The sequence below is a fragment of the Phyllostomus hastatus genome, unplaced genomic scaffold, assembly GCF_019186645.2.
Source record: "Phyllostomus hastatus isolate PE091 unplaced genomic scaffold, TTU_PhHast_1.1 phas_scaffold_1674, whole genome shotgun sequence".
Classification (NCBI taxonomy): domain Eukaryota; kingdom Metazoa; phylum Chordata; class Mammalia; order Chiroptera; family Phyllostomidae; genus Phyllostomus; species Phyllostomus hastatus.
Genome location: NW_025334011.1, coordinates 7777998 through 7803707, shown reverse-complemented (window position 1 = coordinate 7803707; position 25710 = coordinate 7777998). Strand labels below are relative to the sequence as shown.

Sequence of the window (25710 nt, the reverse complement as noted above, 5' to 3'; positions counted from 1 at the left end):
GGAATCCAACTGGTGACCCTTTGGTTCAGAGCCCAAGCTCAGTCCATTGAGCTACACCAGCCAGGGCCGATCTTTTTAATGTATTGCTGGATGTGGTTTGTCAATATTTTGTCGAGGATTTTAGAGACTATATTCATCAGCGATATCCACCTGTAGTTTTTTTCTTTCTTTGTTGTATGTTTGTCTGGTTTTGGGATTAGGATGATGCTGGCCTCTTAAAAAGAGTTTGGTAGTCTTCCATCTTCTTGGATTTTTTGGAATAGTTTGAGAAGGGTAGAGATTAGCTCTTCCTTAAATGCTTTGTGAAATTTTTCTGTGAAACTGTATAGTCCAGGGCTTTTGTGTGACGGGAGTTCTTTGATTACTGCTTCAATTTCACCAGCTGTTAACGGTCTGTTTAGGTTTTCCATTTCTTCTTGATTCTGTTTTGGAAGATTATGTTTTTCTAGAAATTTGTCCATTTCACCCAGGTTTTCGAATTTTGTGGCATGTAGTTGTTCATAGTAATTTCCTACAAACCTTTGTATTTCTGTGGCATCAGTTGTAATCTCTGCTCTGTCATTTCTGATTTTATTCATTTGGGTCCTCTCTCTTTTTTTCTTGATGAATCTGGTTAAAAGCTTGTTGATTTTGTTTATCTTTTCAAAGAACAAGCTCCTGGATTTACTGACTCTTTGTTCTTTTAGTCTCTATGTCATTTAATTCTGCTCTAATCTTGATTATTTCCTTCCTTTTACTCACTCTGGGTTTTGTTTGTTTTTTCTCCAGTTCTTGTACATGTAGGGTTAGGTTGTTTATTTGAAATGTTTGGATCTTTTTTAGGTAGGCCTGTATTGCTATGAACTTCTCTCTCAAGTCTGCTGTTGCTGTGTCCCATAAGTTTTGGACTGTTGTGTGTTCATTTCCGTTTGTTTACAGAAACTTTTTGATTCCTTCCTTGATCTCATTATTAACCCATTCATTGTTTAATAGCATGTTATTCAGTGTTCATGAGTTTGAATATTTTTGAATTTTTTCCTTGAATTGGGTTCTAGTTTCAAGCCCTTGTGGTCTGAGAAAATGCTTGATATGATTTCAACTTTTTTGAATTTGTTGAGGCTTGTTTTATGTCCTATCATGTGGTATATCTTTGAAAATATTCCATGTGCATTTAAAAAGAATGTGTATTTTGCTTCTTTGGGATTAAGGGTTCTGTATATATTGTATGTATTTTTAATGTTTTTGTATTGGTTTCTATATATTATATGTATATAAAATATATATAAAGTTCATATATATAATCCATATATAGATTTTATATGTATATCTATATCTATATTTTATTTGTTTGTTTGCTTATCAGTTAAGTCCATTTGATCTAATGTGTCATTCAGTTCCACAATATCCTTGTTGATATTTTGTTTGTAAGATCTATTGTTGACAGTGGGGTGTTAAAATTTCCTACTATAATTGTGTCATGGTCTATATACTTCTGGAAGTCCTCCGAGATTTTCCTTATATATTTGGGTGCTCCTATATTGGGTACATGCATGTTTATAAGATTTATGTCTTCTTGATGGATTCTTCCCTTGAGTATTATAAAGTGTCCTTTTGAGTCTCTTTTTATAGCCTTTGTTTTGAAGTCTATTTTGTCTGATATGAGTATTGCTACCCCAGCTTTTTTTTCCTGTCAGTTTGCTTGGAATATTTTTTCCAACCCTTCACTTTTAATCTGTGTAGGTCTTTTGTTCTGAGGTGCATCTCTTGTAGGCAACATATGTGTGGGTCATGATTTCTTACCCATTCAGCTATTCTGTCTTTTGATTGGAACATTTAATCCATTTATATCATTTATTATTGATAGGTATTTATTCATTCCCCTTCTTTGTACCTGTATTCCACTTTCTCACACTGTTTTTCTTCCTCTTCTTTAAAGCAGACCCTTTAGCATATCTTGCAGTGCTGGTTTGGTGGAAGTGCATTCTTTGAGACTTCTTTTGTCTCAGAAGCTCCTTATTTGGCTTTCCATTTTAATTGAGAGCCTTGCTGGTTACAGTAGTCTTCATTGCAGGCCTTAGCTTTTCATTACCTGGAATATTTTTTGCCATTCCCTTCTAGCTTGGAGTATTTCCATTGAGAAGTCAGCTGCTAGCCTTATCGGAGCTCCCTTGTATGTTACTTCCTGTTTCTCCCTTGTTGCCTTTAAGATTCTCTCTTTGTCTTGGAATTTTGTCATTTTAATTATGATGTGTCTTAGAGTGGGCCTCTTTGGGTTCCTCTTGATTGGGACCCTCTGTGTTTGCTAGATTTGTGTGACTTTTCACTCATCAGATTAGGGAAGTTTTCCATCATTACTTTTTCAAACATGTTTTCTATCCCTTGCTCTTCTTCTCTTTCTGGTACCCCTACTACATGGATATTATTTCATTTCATGTTGTCCTGCAGTTCCCTTACCACTTCTTCATTCTTTTTGCATCTGTTTTCCTTTTCTTGCTCTTTCTGGGAGTTTTGTTCTACCTTGTTCTCCAGATTGCTGATTGGATCCTCTGCTTTATCTAGCCTGATTTTGATTCCTTCTATTGTGTTCTTCAATTCAGAAATTGTATTCTTCATTTCTTCTTGGCCCTTGTGATTGTTTCTATGTCCTTTTTTATGCTGATATAGTTTGCAGTCTTTCTTTCATTGTAGTTTCCTTGTAGTTTTTGGTAATTCCCTGCAAGCTCATTGAACTTCCTTATAACCATTGTTTTGAACTCAATATCTGATAGTTGACTTGCCTTATTTCATTTAGCACTCTTTCTGAGAATTCCTCCTTTCCTTTCGATTAGGAGTTATTTCTTTGTCTTCCCATTATTTGTGAGATTCTTCTTATTGGCTTCTGCTGCTTAAATTGATCTGTTTTAACTTCCTGATTTTGTGGTATGAACTTCTGTGATAGGAGGCCTGTGAGATTCAGTGGTGCAGTCCCCTTGATCTCCTGAACTTGATGCTCTCAGGATGCCCTTTATGCCATTTGCGTTGGTTCTCTGGATGTAATTGAGTTTTGATTGTTGTTTGGTATTTCTTTGTTGTGTCCTTCCATCCAGCTAGTTGACTGAGGGTTGCTCCACCCACCACATCTTGTCTACTGTTGTGTAGGTGCAGATAGGTTGCACCAAAGCTGATTCTTTTGTCTGTCCAAGGTAATAAGGTTTCTCTCTTGCTCTAGGTTAACATTAATTTAAGATCATTGGTCAACATATTTGCCTAACCAGTAATAAGGAAAGATACATTTTGGTATATACAATCAGGTAATTTAATAGGGTTTTAAGTGGAATAAATAAAAATTCCTATTGATCCTATAGGATGAGTTAAATACTTTTTTTCTATAAAACATGGTATTATCATTATAAACAGTTGATGGTGATATAGTTTATTCTGCCATACTAGGTTCTCATTATGCAACTCCTTAGAGGAAAAACAAATATCTCAGCTCTGATGGGGCTCAGGATATGCTGCCCCAAAATATGGCACCTTGACATGTTGCTTATTTTAAGTAGGAGCAAGAGGATCACTCTGCTCTCCTTCCTACTTATTCTTCCTCCTTAAAATAATCTTTACACCCTCAAAGTAGAGGATTCCTCCCTATACTCAAAGGAAGAGAGCAACCTTATCTCCGAAGACAAAGGGACACTAAGATGAATCTGAACAAACAGGCATTGCCAGTTTTCCTCAGTATTATGAAAATTACCTCATACTCCTTCTCCTCCTACATTCCTCCACAACTGTCTACTCTTCATAAAACAGAGCATGAAATACTCAGGTCTTTATCAGGAGCCTCATGAGGGCTCCTGTGTCACATAAAACATATATTAAATAAATAAAAGGAGACCAAATATATGATGATGCAAGACAATTTGACTTTGGTGAGCACACAATGCAATATACAGATCATATATCATACAAATGTACACTTGAGTCCTATATGATCTTATTAACCATGTCACCCCAATTAATTTAATAAAAATAATAAATAAATATATATATACACATACATACATATATCCAGATCCTTTTTGTTAATCTCTGTATTTCTGTTTAATTTTCAAGCACATTCAGGGACTCTAAAAAGGTCAAGAAAAATTTCTCCTCTCCTTAGCTCTTAGAACCACATAACACTTCTGGTTAGTGGCTGTGTTGTTTCAGGTGGACATAAATTATATAATATAAATACTTTCCTCTTTCCATTATCTTCCCAAATCTGACATAGATTTTGGGCACTAACCTCAACCTCAGTTTCATTGCATTTCTTCAACCTTTATTTGTCTTTCTCCCTACCTCACAAAATTTTATTGCCATAAGGTATTCACGTTTTCTTCATAAACCACCTCAAATTCTTTTGCAGGAATGTATATTTAGACAGTTGATAGAAAGAGGAAGGAAAAGAAAGGGGGAAGGATAGGAGGAAGAAGATGTCTTGGAAGCTGTTTCACAGAAGCATGATCTGGCAGCTTGGTATTAGAGAATAAAAAAAAATGAGATTGAACAATCAGGTTAGAAATTGCACTATATGAAGTCGTCTAAAGAAAAACTGGATTAGCAAGGTAGCAAAGTTAAAAATGTATGAGTGTAGGATCAAGTTATAGCAAAAGAGTAAACAGAAATCCTTTGTTAATTACCCTTTAGGATTGCTCATCAAGTAGATTTTGAAGATATTCTAAAATATAAAGCCTACAGAGTTTTTTAAAAACTATTAATAGCATTTAAAAAATTTTAATGGTATTTTTGTACAGGGGCAGAAAAAATAAGAAACCTATAAGAAAAAAGCAATAAAACTTTGTTTTGGTATTTTCTTAATAGTTTGACAACTTAATATTTAAAAAGAGATATGGAACTAAAAGCCCGGGAGATAAGTCAGGATTAGATATTTGATTTGGGATAACTGAAAACATAAAAGTATTTGGGATGCGAAAATAGTGGAATACAAAAAAGATTAAAAATAAAATGGTCCTGGCTGGTGTGGCTCAGTGGATTGAGTGCCAGCTTGCAAACCAAAAGGTCACTCATTCAATTCCCAGTCAGGGCATATGCCTGGATTGTGGGCCAGGTCCCCAGTAGGGGACATGGGAGAGGCAACCATACACTGATGTTTCTTTCTATCCCTTTCTCCCACCTTTCATCTCTCTCGAAAAATAAAAATAAATAAAAAATCTTAAAAAAAAAACAAAGAAGTATCCAATAGGAGAGATCTAAATTAATGAGCTAAAGGAAGAAGATAAAGTTAGCAGGCAACAGCAAACATAGAAGAAAAATTAGAGGTTAGCAGGTGATGAAAATCAAAGGAAGGGAGGATTTCAAGAAATGAATAATCCAAAATCACTGTCAAAGGAATCAGCAGAGGTCAAGTACTTTAGGTAAATCTGAAAAGAGATATCTGAATCTGCCTACAAAGTAGTTATGAATGACTATTAAGTGAATCAACAAAATTTAACATGAGCCAAATTAAAAACAAAAAAGAAATAGAATCTAAGTAATATTCTGAAAAATGGTTATAACTTTTTAAATATGAATTTTGTTTTTGACTAATCATTAATTTTTATTTTGTCACATAGTTTTCTCTTTGACTTTTTCTAAGTTTGTTTTAAGTTTAAAGAGGCTAACATTTATAAGTAAAAGTGACAATAGTATCAATATATTAAATTAAAAAAGAATTCATCATAGCAATGGACCTATTTACTGAATTAGAATTAATTGTAAGTATTAACAAGAAAATCCCTAACACTATTCAGCAAAAGAATAATAATATAGATATTGCTGACCCTTGAACAACATCAAGTTTAGGGGCACAGATACCTCACACAGTCACATAGCTGAAAACCTTTGTATAACTCTTGACTCTCCAAACTTAACTACTTACAGTGTACTATTGACTGGAAGCCTTAGCAATTATATAACTAGTCAATTAACACTTATTTTGTATGTTATATGTATTATATACTGCATTCTTACAATAAAGTAAACTAGAGAAAAGTAAATGTTATTAAGAAAAATCATTTAAAAAGAGAAAATACATTTACTGTATTAATTGAAAAATATCTACATACAAGTGGACCTCAACAGTTCAAACCTGTGTTGCTGAAGCGTCAACTGTATTTTTGTTCATAGATAGACATAGATAATGATGTTCCTTGAAAAACATCAATACCACCCAATTACTTGCTTGTTAGAGAAAAAGACAGAAGAAAGATAAGAGAAAGAATGCAAAGAGATAGAAGGAAGGAGAAAGGGAGGAAGGAAGGAAAAAGCTCAGTATGTGGTTTTGTTAATGTTCCAGTATTCAGCTACTTGGATATTTACCATGAACATTTATCAATAAACAGGAGTGGGAACAAGTTGGTTCACAGTTGTGAGTATAAGAAACAGATAGTTTATTATTATATTATTATTAATTATTATATTATTTATTTGTATCATAGCAGTAAACCTATTCTTGACCAGCCCTGTATAATTTTCTGACTCAGTAAGTATACCTGAAATAATCTTTAAATTTAATCACACCCTTAAACATAGGAGAGAATAAATCATTCACTGTTTTTGTACATAGATCTTATTTGGAAAATAAAATGCTGTGTTTGAAATGATTTCTCAATGAGTTCCACACAACTATTGGTTTAAAAGAGCTATAATTCTAAGAAACTTGAAATGAAACCAATTTCCTTGTAGAAAAAAACTTATGGAGAATTTCAGCTGATAGTATTTGTGCTTATTTAATTGGATACAGAAATTTAAAAGATTAGAAGATAACTGCTTTTAAAATTACTAATCTCTTTTTTTTTTTTTTTGCAACAGGTTTGCCACCAGAACACAGGTGTCAAGAAAACCACCACTAATCAAAGCCAGAATGAGAAAGGAAAAGACATCAACACCAACATTGTGGTCATTGGACACGTAGATCCCAGCAAGTCTACCACTACTGGCCATCTGATCAACAAACATGGGATAGACAAAAGAACCATCGAAAAATCTGAGAAGGAGGCTGCTGAGATAGGGGAGGGCTCCTTTAAGCATGCCTGGGTCTTGGATAAACTGAAAGCTGTTGGGAACCGCCCTGACTGATATCAGAAGCTGAAACCCCCGCCTAGCTAAGGCTAAGGGAACGCCCTTGGAACCCTAAGCCAGCAAGGAGACAAAAGCTTATCTCCCTGGCAGTAATGCTGCTTCTGATGCTTTCTTCATGACAGAACCCCCAAAAGCTTGGTTGGTTAGCCAAAGACGGGTAAGATTCCCCACGGGGGGAATGACCTAAGACAGGCACGATCACTTTGGGAGGCCCCCCAAAAGAAGGACTTTGGGGGCTGCAGCAAAAGGGGGTGATGGACCCTCGTTCCTCGGCTTTGACATAGCCTGAGTTCTCATCGTCTGGGAAAAAACCTCCTTGTCTCCCAGTTGCCTTAGTTCCCTTGCTCCACCTAAGCCTGAAACAATGACAGGGTGGTGCAGCTCGGTACTGAGAAGTGCGGATTCCCCAGGGTGATCAGGCCTAAGAAAGAACATGTAAATTACTGTGAAACCTTCTTTGTTTAGAATGCTCTCAGTAGAATGAGAAGGGTCTTAGGAGGAAGTTATTTTGTTCCTCAGTCTTACAGGTCTTTGACCCCCAACTCAATAGACCGGCAGAGTTCTTTGTTTTCTATGATTCCTTACTTCCCTCTAATGAGTACTGTACTTTACCTGAATTATTATGCAGAATGAGCCCAATAAAAGCAGGTATGGACTGTAAATCGGTGCGCTCCCCACTAGAGGGGGTGGCCATTTCGTCCCTACTTCCCCACAGAAACTAGTCTGTCTCTGTGTATGTGTTTTTTCTCGCGTGTTTATCGTCGAGCCATCCACAGCGTTCCGTGGTCACTGCTGGCCGGTGACCCACGCGCAACAGAAAGCTGAACGTGAGTGTGGTATCACCACTGGTATCTCTCTGTGAAAATTTGAGACCAGCAAGTATTATCTGACCACCAATGATGCTCCAGAACACACAGACTTTATCAAAAATGTGTTTAGAGGCACATCTCAGGCTGATTGTGCTGTCCTGATTGTTGCTGCTGGTGCTGGTGAGTTTGAAGTGGGGGTCCCCAAGAATTTGCAGACCTGCGAGCATGCCCTTCTGATTTACACACTGGGCATGAAACAGCTGATTGTTGGTCTTAACAAAATGGATTCCACTGAGCCTCCCTATAGCCGGAAGAGGTATGAGGAAATTGTTAAAGAAGTCAGCGCCTACATTAAGAAAACTGGCTACAACCCAGACACTGTAGCACTTGTGTCAGTTGCTAGAACCAAGTGCTGACACGCCTAGGTTGAAGGGATGGAAAGTCACCCATAAAGATGGCAGTTCCAGTGGAACCATGCTACTTGAAGCTCTAGATTGTATCCTGCCACCCACTCATCCAACTGAGAAGGGGTGCCTGCCCCTCCAGTATGTCTACAAAATTGGTGGTGTTGGTACTGTTTCTGACTGGTGTTCTCAAACCCAACATGGTGGTCACTGTTGGGGGCCACCCTGCCTGGTCTCAGGAAGCTGTAACCCCCCGTAACTTAGGCTGAGTGAAAGACCTCCGGACCAGGAGCCACGAAGGAGACAAAACTTATTTCCCTGACTTGAACGCTGCCTGTTCATATGCTTCATTCCTTTTCATGCTTGAACGGCAGTCAATGATGGGTAACAATTCTCTTGTATAGAGAATGAATCTTAGACAAACACGTTCACGAAGGAATGACAGGGACAAAACTCGCGGGGCTGTGGAAATAACGGGGTGATCGACATCAAACCTGCCCCTCGGCTTTGCCAATGCCTGAGTCCTTGAGAAATCCAAGTCTCCCAGCTGCCTTTGTCTCCTCTGCCCAACTCAGGCCCATTGGAAGTAACAGGGGTGGTACAGTCCAGACTAGAAATGGTGGACTCCCCGGGGTAATCAGGCCTAAGACATAGAATATGAGAGACCCTGTGAAATCTGCTTGCTGGAGGATGCTCTTTAGTTAGAATATGAAGTCATGGTCAGGAAACAAAACTAAGCTTTAAGTCCTGTAGTCTTTTGTAATAAAACCCCAAAATCTCTCTCTGGCTTAGGATCCCAGTAGGAAATCTGTCAGCACCTTTCAAAAGCTAACTACTTGTAATTTGCAAACTGTATTGGTATTCAAGAATAAAACCCTGCTTGTGCAGGGGGGGCAGGGCACTCTCCCACTTGAGAGAGGGTGGCCATTCTGTCCCGATTCCCCCACAGGACCTGGTTATCTCTGTGTATGTTTTTCTCGTGTTTCGACACCATCCACAGCATTCCATACTCACTGCAGGCAGGTGGGCATGCGTCAGGTAACCTTTGTTCCAGTCATCAACTGGAGTAAAGTCTGTTGAAATGCACCATAAAGCTTTGAATGAAGTTTTTGACAATGAAGTTCTTCAATGTCAAGAATGTGTCTGTCAAAGATGTTCATCGTGGCACTGTGGCTGGTGACAGCAAAAATGACCCACCAATGGAAGCAGCTGGCTTCAACAGCTCAGGTGATTATCCTCAACTATCCAGCCCAAATCAGTGCTGGATATGCACCTGTTCTGGATCATCACACAGCTCACATTGCTTGCAGATTTGCTGAGAAGAGTGATCATCCTTCTGGGAAAAAGCTTTTGAAATCTGGTGATGTTGCCATCATTGATATGGTTTCTGGCAAGCCCATGTGTGTTGAGAGCTTCTCTGACAGCTGCTTTGCTGTTTGTGACATGAGACAGACAGTCACTATGGGTGTCATCAAAGCAGTGGGCAAGAAGGCAGCTGGAGATGGCAAAGTCACCAAGTCTGCCCAGAAAGTTCAGAAGGCTAATTGAATATTATTCCCAACATATGTGACCGAGTCTTAATCAGTGGTAGAAGAACAGTCTCAGAACTCTTTGTCTCAGTTGGCCACTTAAATTTAATAGTGAAGGACTGGTTAATGGTTATAGTGCATGGTAAAACCTTCAGAAGGAAAGGAGAACGTTTTGTGGGCTATTTGGGTTTTTTTTTGTCTGTGGCAGTTTTTAAGTTATTAGTTTTTAAAATCAGTACTTTTTAATGTAAACAACTTGACCTAAATTTGTCACAGAATTTTGAGACCCATTAAACAAAGTTCAATGAAAAAATAAATAAATAAATACACAAAATTACTAAGCTAATTAAACTGTACTTTGTATACATAGAGTAACAGGGCATCACTTGTAGCACTTAATCCCTACAAACCTAAGAGATAGAAATTATTCATCTTTTAGATGAAAGTGTGAAAGATGATCATCTTGATCAAGCTAAAGAAACAGAACACAGCACCTGCCAGAACAAAAACTAAGTGAACCAACATTAAATTTCAGTCCTGGCTGCTGGCAAAAGAGCAAAAGCAGGGAGAGACAAGAAGCCCACCCCATCAACAAGGCACAGATGTGCACGTAGCTGAAAGAAGATCTGACACCTGAATTCTATACCCAGCAAAAATATCTCTCAAAAGTAAAAACACAATACTTTTGTCAACAAAAATGAATTATAAAAATAAAGAATTTGCTGCCTGTCTTCAAAGAGTATGTTAGCTGACAGCTTCCAGTTAACTCTTTCTTGATCAGCCTCAGCAGCTGAGCAGATGTCATGGTGCTCTAGGGGTAGCCCTCACTAGGTAGGGAGCGTGACAGTGGTTCACCAATGGGAGACCCCTCTAACAGGCAAGCTTTGTTTTGCAGACCCTCCATTGGTCTGGCAGAGACTTTCCAGGTAGGCATTAAGGTCTCACAGATACCCCTTTTGATCTTGCTTCTACCCTTTTCCTTTTACATTTATTACTTCCCAGTTAACCTTCTGAATTCTTAACTCCATCTCTGTGCCTGCTTCCCAGAAAGGCTAGTCTGTAAATACTGCATCTGTAGTGGTCAGGAAACAGGCAGTAAGATGGGGTTTGGGGACTTTTCTCCCATGAGCCCTCTAGCAATCATGTCCACAACCGTAGGGATAAGTGGTGTGCATATAACCCTAGCACAAGGTAGGTATTGATGGCACGTCTGACTTGCTACCTTCAAGGCAATATTGTTCGAGGATGAGGTGCCATCCTTCAGGACAGTGTCACCAGAGAAAACATCAAGTGTCTCACTGAACTACAAGCTATGGTTGCACATTGGGCTTCCTGTGACCAGGATCAGAAGGCAAGAAGAGAGAACACTATCTTGTGAATGGTAATTGATGCTGGTCAGCAGGAGAAATAGAGCTGCTGTTACAGAATAGGGGTAGGAACATGTGACAAACTAAAATCCACCTGGTACTCCCTTAAAAACTGTAAATGAAAATGATAAATGCTGCAATGTGGCCTGAAGAGAGTAGGATTACCAGGGCCTCAGTCTTGTTATGGTCTAGAGTCTCCCCAACACCGAGCAGAGTGCCTAATGCAGTATGACTGTCTATGAGTATTCGTGAAGTGACTGACTGAGTAGCATGGGATAATTTTCTTCACCTTATGCCTTCTTCTGGCAAAATACTTATCAAAATGCCCTCTCCGGCTATCTCTGACTTTAATCTCTCCAAACTCTTTTCCACATGAAACTAATATGATTAAATGACACCCTCTTAGGTGACAGCACTTCTTGTATGGGTGCTCTGTGATTGCTGGGACGGAGGATTGTGATCTACTTGGGGCTGCTCACAGCACATTAGAGACCTTGATGTCAGATAATTCGATAGTAAAAGCAGGTATTTCCAAGTTGGTACCAGTTGGCAGGCAGTCTTTTGGTTGTGCATATTTTCAAAGTGATCCTCCAGCAAAAACAGGCACAGGGCATGTTTGGCTCTGGAACACTCTCTACTGGCCCTGCTGCCAGTAACAGTGCAATGAACCTGGCAGGGAAGGGAGCAAAGCGACTCCCACATGGGGCAAGAGGAAACATATGGAGCCCACTCATTACAAAGGGAGGCTGAGAAGATCTGGAGATGAAAGGGCCTTCCAATTCTAGCAGCTCGGGGTGGGGATTAGTCTCCCATGACTGGCACTTAAGTAGTCTAATGACTTCCAGCTCTGGCCAGTTAAAGAGTCTACTGCACAGAGTAAGTACTCCCTTTGATCCTCAAACACAAGATGGACATGTAAATGGATAAAATATCAATGTTAAACACTAATTCCTTATAAAACTTCATAAATATCTACTTTTGCCTCTGACTCATGAGCATTTATCGATATCTATAGAAAGAAGAAGACTCCCTTAATGTTTTATGAAAGACACACACATTGTACACGAGTACTTTGCATCATTTCAGTTTTCCAAGAAAAGGAGTTGAGTGTAACTATGTTAAATAAAACATTGAAGCTGTATATAAAATACCTGTGCCCTCCTTCCAAGGATGCCCATGAATCCCTAGAACCTGTTAATATGTTACATTACATGGCAAAATAGACTTTGCTGATTTGATAAGGTCCAAACCTTAATATAGGGAGATTATCCTGAATTATCTAGATGGACCTAGTGTGATCACATTAGTTCTTAAAAGGAGAGATCTTTCTCTGGCTGGGGTCAGGAAAGATGCTGCAGTGGGGAAATGAGAAAGATTTGAAGGGTGAGAGGATCCTGACCTAATTCTTGCTGGCGGGGGACCACATGGAAAGCATGAGAAGAAATGGGCAGCCTGTAGGAGAAAAGATCAGTCCCCAAATGACAGCTGACAAGGAAATTGGACATGAGTCCTACACTCTTACAAGGAACTGCATTTGGCCAGCAACCTAAATGAGTGTAGAGGGACAGTCATCATCCTCAGAGCCTCTAGGTAAGAATTCTGTCCAGGCAGCCCCAGGATTTCAACATTGTGCTATATTATTGAACAGAAAACCCACCTGAGCCACTATACTCTGACTTCTGACCTACAGAACTATGAATAAATAAATACACTTGTGTTGTTTTAAGCCACTAAGTTTGTAGTAATATGCTATGACAGCAGCAGAAAATTAATATATTACCAAATATCAATATATTAACTCCAATATTCTATGGTTCTGAAATATAATTACCACTAGAATAATCAATTAAAATTGTACATTTTCAGAACCAATTCATATCCTACTACTGAATGTTATGTTTTATAAAAAAATACAAAAAATACAAAGATTATATCCATTCATAATTGTTACTGTTGGTATTTAGCTAATTATTAATAAAGGAAAGAGAACAAAGGGTATTAGACATTGAGCTTGTTTGCTTCACCAGGAAGCTCCAGGCTCACACTCCAGGGGATCATAGCATTGCTCCCCAAGGGGATTAACACACCTCCGTTCCCCCTTCCAGTGCTGGACTATTGTGGGTGTGGGTGTAAGGGGAGGTGCTGGACCATAGAGGCCTGTCAGTCTAACTAAGAGGCATAAACCTATAAAAGCCCATGAAAGCCTGCAAAGTTGACTGGTCATTTTAAAAAAGCTTCTGGTCTTTTCCAAGCCTGAGACATAACCCCAGGGGAACAAAGAATTTCTCTTGCTCTCTCACCCACCTGATGATGCACACACTCTGTGTTCTCGAATCATCTCTCCATAGCCATGTGGCCTTAGCAGCTATATGGCTCATGACCATGTGGACACCATGTGGAGTGTAGACTCCAGAAGGGAGCCCGAATCCTGCAGCACAGCAACAACTACAGCTGGAAACACACACTAACTAGCTAGATGCTGGACTGGACTGGACTTTCTTATGGAACAGAAACCCTGGACAGTCGCCTTCATCCTAGCCCTCCTAAAGACAAGACTAGACCTTTTCCATGATGAGACCATTGGGAAGTCAGGAGGGAAGCCCCTTCATTTTACATGATCAATAAAGTTAACCGCAGAGCCCTATCCTCCTGTGTGGGTCTTGGCAAATTCTTTCCCTTGTGACACCACAAGAACTCCACTGCCACTGATAACAGATAATTATGGGGTACTTTTTAAAATGTTATCTAAATATACCAATTTCTAAGTAATATACCAATTCTAAGGAATAATATACCAATTTCTAAGTAACCATCCTCTCCAATATTTACAACTTTAGCATTCATTTTAAAATAAGAAATAGATAATCACTTTGTCAAATCTTTTTCAAATTATTTTACCAGTTTCATACAGTTTACTTTAGGTGCACATCTCTTTTCAAACATGTTTAATATATTTTATTAGATTCATATTTTATATAGCAATGTCATAGTCACATGAACAAAGGCCAGTGATCGTTAATACGCTTGAATGAATCAATGTTTACAAAAATGTGAGGACATAAAGATGCCAGATCTTTACAGGCCTCAGAAGTACAAAGAATTCTAAGGCAAAAGTCACTCATATTTTTAGTATATAAATACATAAAACTAATAATATCAAATTATTTTTTCACAGCTTAGTAGCTCAAAGTTGCAGGTGGTTTTCTCATAAGAATGCCACAGTTCCTCCAGCTCCTTGACCGGCTATAGTCAATGTTTCTAAATTATAACAGTGCCAACAAAATGAATTTTTCCAGGGGCTCTACAACATACTATAAGATCTTGATTTGGAACACGGACACTCACTTTTTCTGAGTTCGTTCAGCCAGCTTTGCAGCCTCTATAGCTGCCCTCCTTATAGCCATGATAGTTGCCTTCCTTGCTTCAAAATCTCCCCGTTTCACCACCTTGCCAGTCCCTCGGCCGCCGAGCTCCACCAGCTGGCGGGCCAGGTCTTCATCCTGAAGAGAATACCAACTGTTAGATTTGTGGATGAATTAGACACTTCTTTTACCCAATGTATCCTGAATAATTGTGTTAAATGGAATATCAAATTTATCATTTTTAAATGATACAAGGTCTATTAGATATGAAAATTAGAATTTTTCTCACAATACTGTATTACAAGCATTTGATTTGTCATCTCTTTCCCACAGATGTAAAATGAAAAACAAATCAATCACTACATTTTCTCTAAGGGATTGGAAGACAAAAGTCTGTTGTGTTTTAAATCAATTTATGAGAACAGCTGTAGATAATTAATAAAGAATCTTTAAAACAATAAAGTTAGACACAATTGTACTCCTACAAGAAAGACTTTTATAAAAACCAATCACACAAAAACAGAATTGGGCTGTTGTCAGAAAATTCAATATTTCAGAGACTTACTTCCTTGAAGTAAATTAACTGATGACACAGAGAATTATAACTTCAAACACAAAATAAAGAGCAGACGAATTTCCTGTTTAAGTAAAAAGATATTGTTTCCATATAATGTTGGCACCAATAAAAACAGAAAAGTAGAAATTCAAGATGACTATAAAAAGCTTCAAATTGAAAAAAGTTTTCCCACAATACATTGAGCCTTTTAGATTTCAGTTACTTTAGGAATTGTGTCACACATTTTTGTCATTTGAAAATTATATTCAAAAAATAATCTGACTTTTTCCCACATGCTCACTTTTAGTAATGTATTTAAGAAAATTTACATGCAAATCATCTGAAGGTGTCAATTTACCTGAAGTTACTAATATAAAAACTAAAGTATCACATAAAAATATGCACATAGTGATAATGACCCTTATATTATCATCTTAAGTAAATATAAAATATCTGAAATATAGTGAAACTGTGCTATATATTATTATTAGAGAGAGACCCTTACTTAATACCTAACTGTTGAATGCAACAACTATAAAACAGGATTAAATGAGAAAACTTAAGATGCATGGTTAGTAATCTAATGAACCCATAGTGGCTAGTTTAAAGTTAAAATTATTGGAACAAAACCAAAAAATAATTATACTATCAACCTAGAAAGCTTGCTGCTTTTCTTTGGTAGACACTAAAAGCAAATACCGTGTAGCAATGTGGCTCTATTTGCCAAGCTAATATAATGTGAAGCAGCAGGCCTTGTCCAGGCTGTGCGCCTTCTTTCTGACTTGTTCCCTGGCTTACTGGACTGCTAGCTCTGGTCTCTTTAGTCTGAACCGCAAAACTGGGCAAATGTCTCCACCTAGTGGAATTAAGATTTAATTTTAAAAAGAGATTTAAATGATTGTGGGTTTGATTTACAAAAGTGAGATGATTTGCATGTAAATTTTCTTAAATATATTACCAAAAGTGAGCATGTCGGAAGAAGTCTCAGCTTAGCTCTCTGAGCCTCTGAGAGTCTTCTAGCAGAACATAAATTGCTGTGGTCAACAGAGTATTTTATGTAGCAAAGACCATTAGAAAGTTGCTGTATTAACTTTGTATGTAGAATGAATTATGCATTCGTGGTGCCTTACCTGGGCTGAACAGAATTATTTGGATAGTTCTGCACTCATCTACACTAATGCATACTGCAACAAATGACAGGATCTACTTAGAAAACAAGTAGAGAGTTGAAGTTGGTTGCCTCATTTAATTGACCTAACTGGCCGAATCATGAATCATCTCTCCAGTTGAAATGGCCCATTATCTGTTTAGAAATTATCTTTAAAGATTAACTAAGAAATAAAATATTTATATTGATTCACATACTTAGCATTTGTGGGGCTTTTCATTCTTTTGTGTAGATCCAAGTCTCCTCCTGGTACGCAATTATCCTTCTATGTAGAACACTTTAACATTTCTTAGCATTCAGGTCTGCTAACAACAAATTATCTTGGCTTTTGTTTTCTTTCAACAAATACCCACTTATTTCATCTTAATTTTTGAGACATTTTTGCTAGATTAGTGGTGTTCCGGGCTGACTTTTTACATTTCAGCACTTTCAAGATGTCACCCCATTGTCTCATGGCTGGTTTTATTTCCAGTGAGGAGCCTTCAGTCTTTCCCGTTTTTGTTTTATTCTACACGTGGCCTTCTACTTTAGATTCCTTTAAGATGTTCTATTTATCACTGGTGTTCAGTGGTTTTCAGATAGGAGTGATTTCTTTGTGTTTATTCATTTATTATGTTTGGAATTCTTTATACTCCTTGGCCTTATGAATTTATGGTTTTCACCAAATTTGAAAACATTTTAGCCATTAATTTTTCTAATATGTTTTATTCCTTCTGATGCTTTTGGAATTATATTTACTTTGTGGGGAGGGGTTCAAAGAAAATGTTATCATTTTTTATCAGACTCTAATAATTTTAAGTGCAACAGTTCATCTTAGTAAAAACAAGTGATTAGCCATGATAGTTGCAGTATGCTTTGTATAAATAAGGCAGTAATACTTTTTTAATTGTTAATGCTTTTTTTTCCTCATGTGATCATGAGTCACTAACTTTTGGATGCTAGATGTTTGAGGGTTTTAGCTACAAGGCAGCATCATGCAAAACTGAACCCTGAAAGGCTCAGCCCTGAAGAGATGGCTTCATTACTTTACAGGAGCTGTGAGACATGCAGCAAAAGTAGGCTCCCACCAGTGCGCAATAAAAGACTTGGTTCTGAATACATGGCTATACCCTACTGGGACAATTTTAGACACTACCAGGTGCTGGAAGGAACACCTGGACCCAAGCATGTGCAATGGCACAGCACCTTCGGGTTTCTCCCGCTTTCGATCTTCTCAGGTGAGTTCCATGCTAGAAGCCAGAGGGTCGATGCCCCAGTCCTATGGATTCCTGGAAGGCTACAGATTTGCAGCTGCATCTGCACAGCTCACTCCATGTACTGGCTTCAGGCTGTAACAAACACACACACAGCCTTTGGGCTAGAGCCCATTTCCCCCCACATGGCTGGGCCACTGAGACAAGCACCTCCTCATTGTTTCTCTGAGAGGGGGTGGATTCGAGGGTAGAGGAGAATTGGGGTTAGCATGTTGGGTGGTCTCAGCCAGATTCCTTATTGAGGAGTCTAGGACAAGAGGCATCCAGCAACCTGGGCACCTAGGTGTTTCTCATCCAGAGAAGAAAAAAGGAAAAGAGTCTATGGCCACTAGAACCCTTGACATTGTCCTACAGGCTACTTAGGTCAGTTGACTTTTATTTGTATCATTTGTTATTATGTTGTTTATTGATGGAGAGCAGTTGTTGTAGCTCAATCTTAGATTTCTTTACTAAAGTCACTAACTTGTTCTAACAGGTTTCCAGTTAATTTTCTTGCATTTATGTGGTAATCATAATGTTTATAAGTAATAATATTCTGACTCCTTCCAAATACTTATGCCACTTTTCTTTCATTGTAGCATTGCTTTGGCCAGACTGCCAATAAAAAATTAAGAGTACTAGTTAAGCTGATTGAAATGCTAAGATGTTAACCACTAGATAAAAAGTATACTATGACAGTTGGCTATATACTCTTCATCAAGTTAAATGAGTGACTTCAGAATTTTATCCTATTTTTTTCTGTATCTATAGCTATTGTCACATCTATAGATATTTTTCTTTTTTAATTTATTAATGACATGAGTTCATCCCATGACAAATCACACTACTTTTACTCTGATTTACTATTTCTTAATATAATCCTGGATTCATTTTACATTTCTTTTCATCCAGTTCATAAATAAAATTAGTCTTTAGCTTTTTATTTTATGCTATCCTTTTCTAAATTGATGTCAGGATTACACAAGTCCTATAAAATAATTTAAGAAAATTAAAATTACATCCTTCTCTTTTTAATTGTAATTAAATCGGATATAAATCATTCTCATTATGAAAATTAAAACATGGCAGATATAGTCCATTTTATTGCATTAACTTAGCTAGGTTAGAATTAGTTTTCCATAATTTACTTCCTCAGATAGTTACAGGTTAGGTTGGGCCACAAGAGACATTTGCAATAGATTGGGGAGGGAGAAGAGAAGGAGCAACCATGTTGTTCTAGCTCTTGCAGGATCTTCACCTTCAGCCTCCCCTATGGCTGGGCCAGGGGCCTGTGCATGTTCCACTCTGTGACTGAAAGTGCCAGCTTCTCCTGTGGATCACCTGATACAAGTTCCAGTTTGTCCTTAGAATTCTAACTCTTCCTTTCAGATCTCAGTTGGACCTTGCTTCCCCACTTCTTATGTATCTTTCTTTCCTGGCTGTCTGTCCTAATGTCTTAGAGCTCTAGCACCAGATACCAAATAAACAGCTTTAATGGACTGTTTAAATAGTTCTCATTTTATATGGTCAAATCTCTAAAAAATTATATACTTGTGACACACACACACACATACATATGTGTGTGTGTGCATACAAGTGTGTGTATGTGTATATTCTACTTCTCTGATTGAACCCTGAATGATTCACAATTAGCTACTGGTAATGATTCCAGAGGAATAAAAATGTAAGGATGGATTGTCTGAACTATGTTTACCTGGACTTAGTTCTCTACTCTTTTTTTAAAAGATTTTATTCATTTATTTTTAGAGAGAGAAAGGAGGGAGAAAGAGAGAGAGAGAGAGAAACATCAATGTGCCGTTGCTGGAAGTCATGGCCTGTAACCAACGTATGTACCCTGACTGGGAATCGAACCTGTGACACTTGGGTTTGCAGCCTGCGCTCAATCCACTGAGCTATGCCAGCCAGGGCTAGTTCTCTACTCTTATTAAAGACATTAAAAGCCTTGTCTACAGTGGTAAAGAGTACAGTGTAGACCATGGAATGCAGAGGCAAAAGTTATTTATCACCTCTGGATACCTGCAATGAAGATAAGGCTTTGGGTACCCAAGTGTTTGCCACCAGAAGACATTTTAGTGCCAATAGGAAATATAAGAAATATAATTGTCTCAAGGCCTTAGCAGGGAAAAAAGGAGGAGCTCAGGGCTTGGGTGATTAGCAAGCTGTAAAAGGGAAAAATATTGGTACAGTTACATGGTTTTTAAAACTCTTTCCATCAATGATTTCCACTATGCCATACATACATGCAACTTATATAATTATTGATAATTTTAGTGCCCATATAAGAATTATTTGTTTAGCCCTGGCTGGCGTAGCTCAGTGGATTGAGCGCGGGCTGGGAACCAAAGTGTCCCAGGTTCGATTCCCAGCCAGGGTACATGCCTGGGTTGCAGGCCATAACCCCCAGCAACCGCACATTGATGTTTCTCTCTCTCTCTCTCTCTCCCTCCCTTCCCTCTCTAAAAATAAATAAATAAAATCTTAAAAAAAAGAATTATTTGTTTGTTATAGTTGCTCATTTTTCTATTGAATTTTATCTATTTCTTACTGATTTATAGAGCAAAATTCTAGAGAGCAAGTTAATTATACATTTTGCAAATATTTATTCTCACACAGTTTCTTGTCTTTTGACTTATTTATGACACATTTTATCATAGAGAGGTTAACTTTTTTGACAAAAAAAATTACATATCAAACCTTAATAGAGTACATGGAAAACACTGCATTGATGCATTTACTAGAAAAAAAAAGAAAATTTGAAAATAAACAACTAAATAAAACAGAGAAAAAAGAACAAAATAACATTCAAATAATACAGAAGAAAAGAATTAATAAAACCAACAAAAAATGAATAAAATAAGCAATTAAAATATAAAAATCCAGTAAGCTTTGATTACTTAATGAAAGCCAAGAACTTATTTTCTTAAAAGACCAATAAAATAAATAACATTTGAGAAGACTGATGGTGGAAAAGAAAGAATACACAAATAATTTTAGAAATCAAAAAGAGCCATAACAATAAATAAAACTATATACAAGTGTATAGCAAGAAATTTGAAAATCTATATGAAAATATAAGAAAGATTTACTCAAGTTATGAATTTAGAAGAGAACTACAGGGATTTTTATGAGTCCTTGATTTTTCAAAAAAAAGAGTATTTTTCATTCCCATTTGAATGCTAGATTTTCTAGTTTGTTAGTCAAAGTCCAGGCAGGAAATAGATGATACACTCAAACGGAGTAATCAAAGCAAATTGAATGGCTAAGTTAATTTATAAAAGTATAGGCAGTTTAAGAGTAATCCAAGAGGGACAATGAAGCACCCTGCAGCTAACACCTGTTGATGGCAGTAAACTATTAACAGTTATTAACCAATCCAAATGATGTAAGGGGAGGGAATAGTAGATAAAACCCAGGGAGGTAGCTATAGAAAAAGTTACTGAACCTGACGTTACGGCTTGATAAAAGAAAATATCCTGCTAACCTGGAGTACAGTACAAATAAGTCTGAAAAAAAAAAAAAAAAACACCCAACCTCTCTCTCCTCCTGGCTTCTAGCTTCTTGCTGGTGCCTCTGATTGGCTGAACCCAGTAGGCCAAAGGGAAAGAGATCCCAGCTGAAGCAGCCAACAGCAGTCAAGCTCTTGGGGTGCAGAGCACAAAGCAGGATGGGGTGGGACAGAATAAAGATCTCAAGGGCCAAACAGAAGATCTAAAATGCAGATTTCTAGGTTCAAAATAAAGTTTTCTAAGAAGTTTAAAGAAACTACTCCATTTTCTTCTAGGAATCAGCATAGGGAATGCAAAGTCTAAGACCAAAGTTATTCTCACTTAAAGGTAAGTTGTTGACAGTGAATTATTTTTTAATTATGAAAAAATATACATAACATAAAATTAACCATTTTAAATGCACAGTTTATATTGATGTGCAACCATCACCACCATCCATTATCAGAACGAAATTGATACTTTTATCTGACCTCCCTTCTCCTTCTCTGTCAGCACCACCTCCATGCCCATGCCCAAAGCAATGGTTGTTCTCAGGCACTCTGTCTTCAGCCTGCATCCAGTCTCACTCTGCACACACCCCTGGGGATTTTCCCTACCTCCTTTCTTGTCTCCTCCCAGCAGTAGCTTTTGAAATCCATATAAATAAAAATTGAATGGAACACACTTTATATGCATAGAATATAGATTTTAGGGGATTACTTGAGACACTGAGGACATTAGGCTCATAGAATTTTATTTTCATCATTATGATAAAGTTTCAAAGTATCATGGATGTAGCATTCTTGGTTTAGTTTTATTCCGCAATCATCAGAATTCATGTTCATGAGGAAACTACCTATGTTTACCAAGGGAGAAGTCCCTCTGTGAACTTACTAAAAGAAAAATATATGATGCCTCTTAAGCAGAGAGCAGCTAATTTGTGCCAATTTTCCCTATTCAATAAACAAAAGTGTACAGCTAATTCTGAAGTACATGAATTAAGATGCTGGTTCATAGGGAACTAGTATTTACCCCGTACCTTGATGCAATAAATAATGGGAAGACAACTACAATGGTCGGTTGTTAGTTGGTTTGTTGTATAATCACCGTAAATTATGTTACTAAAGTTTTCCTAGAATCACACTTCATCGATGCCTGCCAAATAATTTTAAAATTATATCCAAAAGATTGAATTTGTATATTTGTACGATTTACTAATTTTTCATTTCTTAATAATGGGAATATAATCTCTAAATAAAACTTTCACATCGCTAATCTCTCTAAATAATTTAGCCATAATTGGGATCCATTTATTGGGAAAATTTTTAAATAATTCTAAAATCACCCCTTGATTTCTAATCTGAGAAAAGCAATTCAGTAGGACTTTCACTTCTCCAGTCACAGACAATGACATGAAGGTACTCTGCTTATTTCATAGGGAAGAATCACCAAGAAAGAATCTAGGGAAACACAGTGCAAAAATGTTGTCAAAACTTTTAAAGTATTTCTGTATGTTGCTTTAGGGGATTGGTTTAATTAGGTAAGATGATACTAACTCCCAAAACAAATAGTGTTATTTGGGTAGGCAGAGATAAATCTAGTTGTAGATACTGTTATAAATTTCTTTTGGTAGTTTATAGTTATTTAATAAAATGCTTGCAAGGTAGACATAGACTGAACAGCCTCTTTCAACCTCCTTAACCACCTTAACCCCCTCTAATGCATCAAATAGTTAACTGGTGTCAGTCTTTGTTTTGGGTTTTTTTCCCTCCTCCAATTTCCCTTCCTTCCTAATCAGTTATCATATTAAAAGGCACTGTAGTTATTATATTCATATGCTAACTGTGTACTTACAGTGGCCTGAGATGTTAAATGATAATATAGAGGTCAGAGTTGTGGCAGGCAAACTCAAAATAGATTATTAAAACAATAAAGCGTAATTTACAAAGATGTGGGCAGGATTCATGGAAACCACTGTGGGATGGTAAAGCGTCCTGGGGTTAGCAACAGTGGGAAACCACTGACACCATCAGGCCTGAAAGGAGATGGGAGAGGATACAGTTCCTAGAACAGGGAGTGATTCCAGCTGATGGCATGAGAAGTTGGCCAAACCTAACAAATGCAGCCATGTCCAAACCACAACCAGGAGGAAGACGACAGGTAATAAATCCTCTACCCAATCCCAGTCCTCTGATCTCCTATTGGCTGAAACAAGCCCAAAGCCAAAAGGAGTCTGGTTAATGACCTCAGAGGATAGCTATCAGGGGCACAGATAAGGATAGAGAAGGGTAGAGAATAAATTTAGCAAAAAAATAATGTGGTCTTTTTGATTGTGAATTATTGGTGCTAATTTCTATTGAAATTAGTTGAAAACATTTGGCATTAGAACAATATATGAAACAATAGAGTACCTGGAAGATAGTAAATATTTGTGAAATGTCTACTGAATAAATAAAACTTAGGTTGGGCTGTAAGCACTATACTAAAGTTAGGTGACTAAGATCAACTCTAGAATTGATTCTTACTTAAATTCCTGGCAATAAGGGCAATATTTACTATTGTAGCCACTTGGTAAAAGTTTATTAATTAAATACATAGTTAGACGACTATATGGATGCATGAATGGACAGATGGATGGACAGGTGATTCATAAAAGTTTACAAATATAAAAACCATTCAGTGTAATCTAGTCCAACCACTGCATTTTGCAGATGAATAAATGGAGTTTCAAACTGGTTCAAAATACAATAATACAGATTTGGAACCCAAATCTCATGACCCTAGGGTCTTCTAACTATAATATGCTGTCTCTCATTAACCATTTAAAATTTGCTTCATTCAAACCAAAGTCAATTACAAATACCCCTCCCCAAACAAAAGAGTAAGAATCACCTCACAGAGCATGATCCATGACCCCTGACACAGGCCTGCCATACTAGTCATATTACGGAAACAATTTTTGGAATCCACTTGTCTCCTTGCAACCTACACAGGCAATTAACCTCTATTCACAGAAAGTATTTGAGAATATAGTTCCCCAGATCTAATGACCCTTAATTTTCATTACTCAACCCAAAAAATATATATACTTGCCATAATATCATTCAAATAAATCATCTTATTTTTTTTATAAAAGTACAATAAGATAAACTAAATCATTACCAAGTTTAAAATGTATCAAATATAGTCACCACTTCCCATTTTGGAGACCTTAAAGTTCTGATTGATGGAACACAAATTATTAATTACTCACTCCTAATTAACATTAATGTTTTAATTCTCTTCTCAAATGAAAAACTCTGCATTAAAAAAAATGAAAACTTTCTTAAAGATACTAGGCTTAAGGCTTAAGCTTGGCAAGTTTCCACATGCACTATGAAGTTAATTTTATTCTATTGAGGTGTTTATTGTCTGTATTTCATTCTTTTTATACATTCAAAAATTTAGATGCAGACATTGTTTAGCACCATTACTTTTTTCCTTTCATCTCAGTGACTTAAATGCAAGGCAAAAAACACACTTTTATGACTTTAAACATATTATCTGTATAAAATGTGTAAAAATCTTGTTTTTGAAGTCAGAAGCTATGTTGAAAATACTAACTGGGTTTATTTTTTTAACAGATAATTCCAAAAACATCCAACTATTTGTACAAGGTCACACAACTGATTTGTATTAGAGATAAAACTAGAATTAGATGTTTCCATTTCATTAACATTAAGTTCACGTACAGCACATGAATATGTTTGGAGACTAAGCACTGTTCAACTTTTAGAATCTACATTTAACTGAAATGGCACTTCACATGATCTTTGGAATCCAAAAATTTCAATCCATTACAATGCAAAATCGTGTTGTTGTAGATGAGGAGTTTGGAGTTGGCCGCAGTACACAAATCCTTCTCAGGTTCAGGTGTGGTTTGGTACCACATGGTGGTGCTGCTCTCTCTGGCCTAAAGAGAAATGGGACTGTTTGGGCTTCTTTGGCTTTGTTCCAACACAGCAGAATCTCCAGGTCAGTGCCCATTTAGTTGGCCTGGTTTGGGAATATACGAGGGCTACAGGGATCCAAAAGGTTCACCTCCCACTTCTTAAGATGGGTAGCCTATTGTTTTCTGGCCCATCCTGGTTTTCCTGGAGAAGACAAGAGCTTTAACCCCACCTCCCAGCCTCCCAGCAAGTCCCCCTTCACACACACACACACACACACACACACACACACACACAAAATTTCCCCTTCTATCTATCTCTCTCTCTCTCTCTCTCACACACACACACACACACACACACCTTTAAGAAGCAGGGAGGGGCATGATTGCTGGGTAGAAGACAGTAGTCAATACCCTTGTGTCTGATTTTGCTGCATTGCAAGCTGGGGGCAGGGGTGGGGGACAGGTGGTATTTGTTTTGTTTTCTTACTGTCAACATTGTCTGTGAATCATCAACTCGATAAACATGAATCAGTAATATGCAGGCACAACGACCTGGGTAGCCGTAATTAAAGGGCTTTCTGAATCAACTAGTGTAAGGTAGAAATGTATGGACCCAAATGCCCAGTATATCACCAGATGTACCGTTATTGTTGCCCCTTGCGTCGGAAAAAAAAATAGCATTCTGTTCTTTAATGAAGACTGGCAAAGGAAGGAGAAACAGAGTGTCAGACCTGAGTTACAGCCGTTTCAGCAGGCCTCGGATTTCAGC

At 37.4% G+C, this 25710-nt stretch overlaps 1 protein-coding gene and 1 pseudogene across 1 annotated transcript in view; one reads left to right on the top strand and one right to left on the bottom strand.

The window, feature by feature from the left end:
• LOC123831170 overlaps nt 1-9838 on the top strand; it is a 43018-nt pseudogene extending 33180 nt beyond the window's left edge.
• The window catches only part of CFAP299 (cilia and flagella associated protein 299), a 218775-nt gene that overhangs the window by 186752 nt on the left and 6313 nt on the right, over nt 1-25710 (bottom strand). The window contains exon 3 of the mRNA XM_045857707.1: nt 14532-14686. Within this exon, the coding sequence (XP_045713663.1) occupies nt 14532-14686 (155 nt within the window). The remainder of the gene's footprint in view (nt 1-14531; nt 14687-25710) is intronic.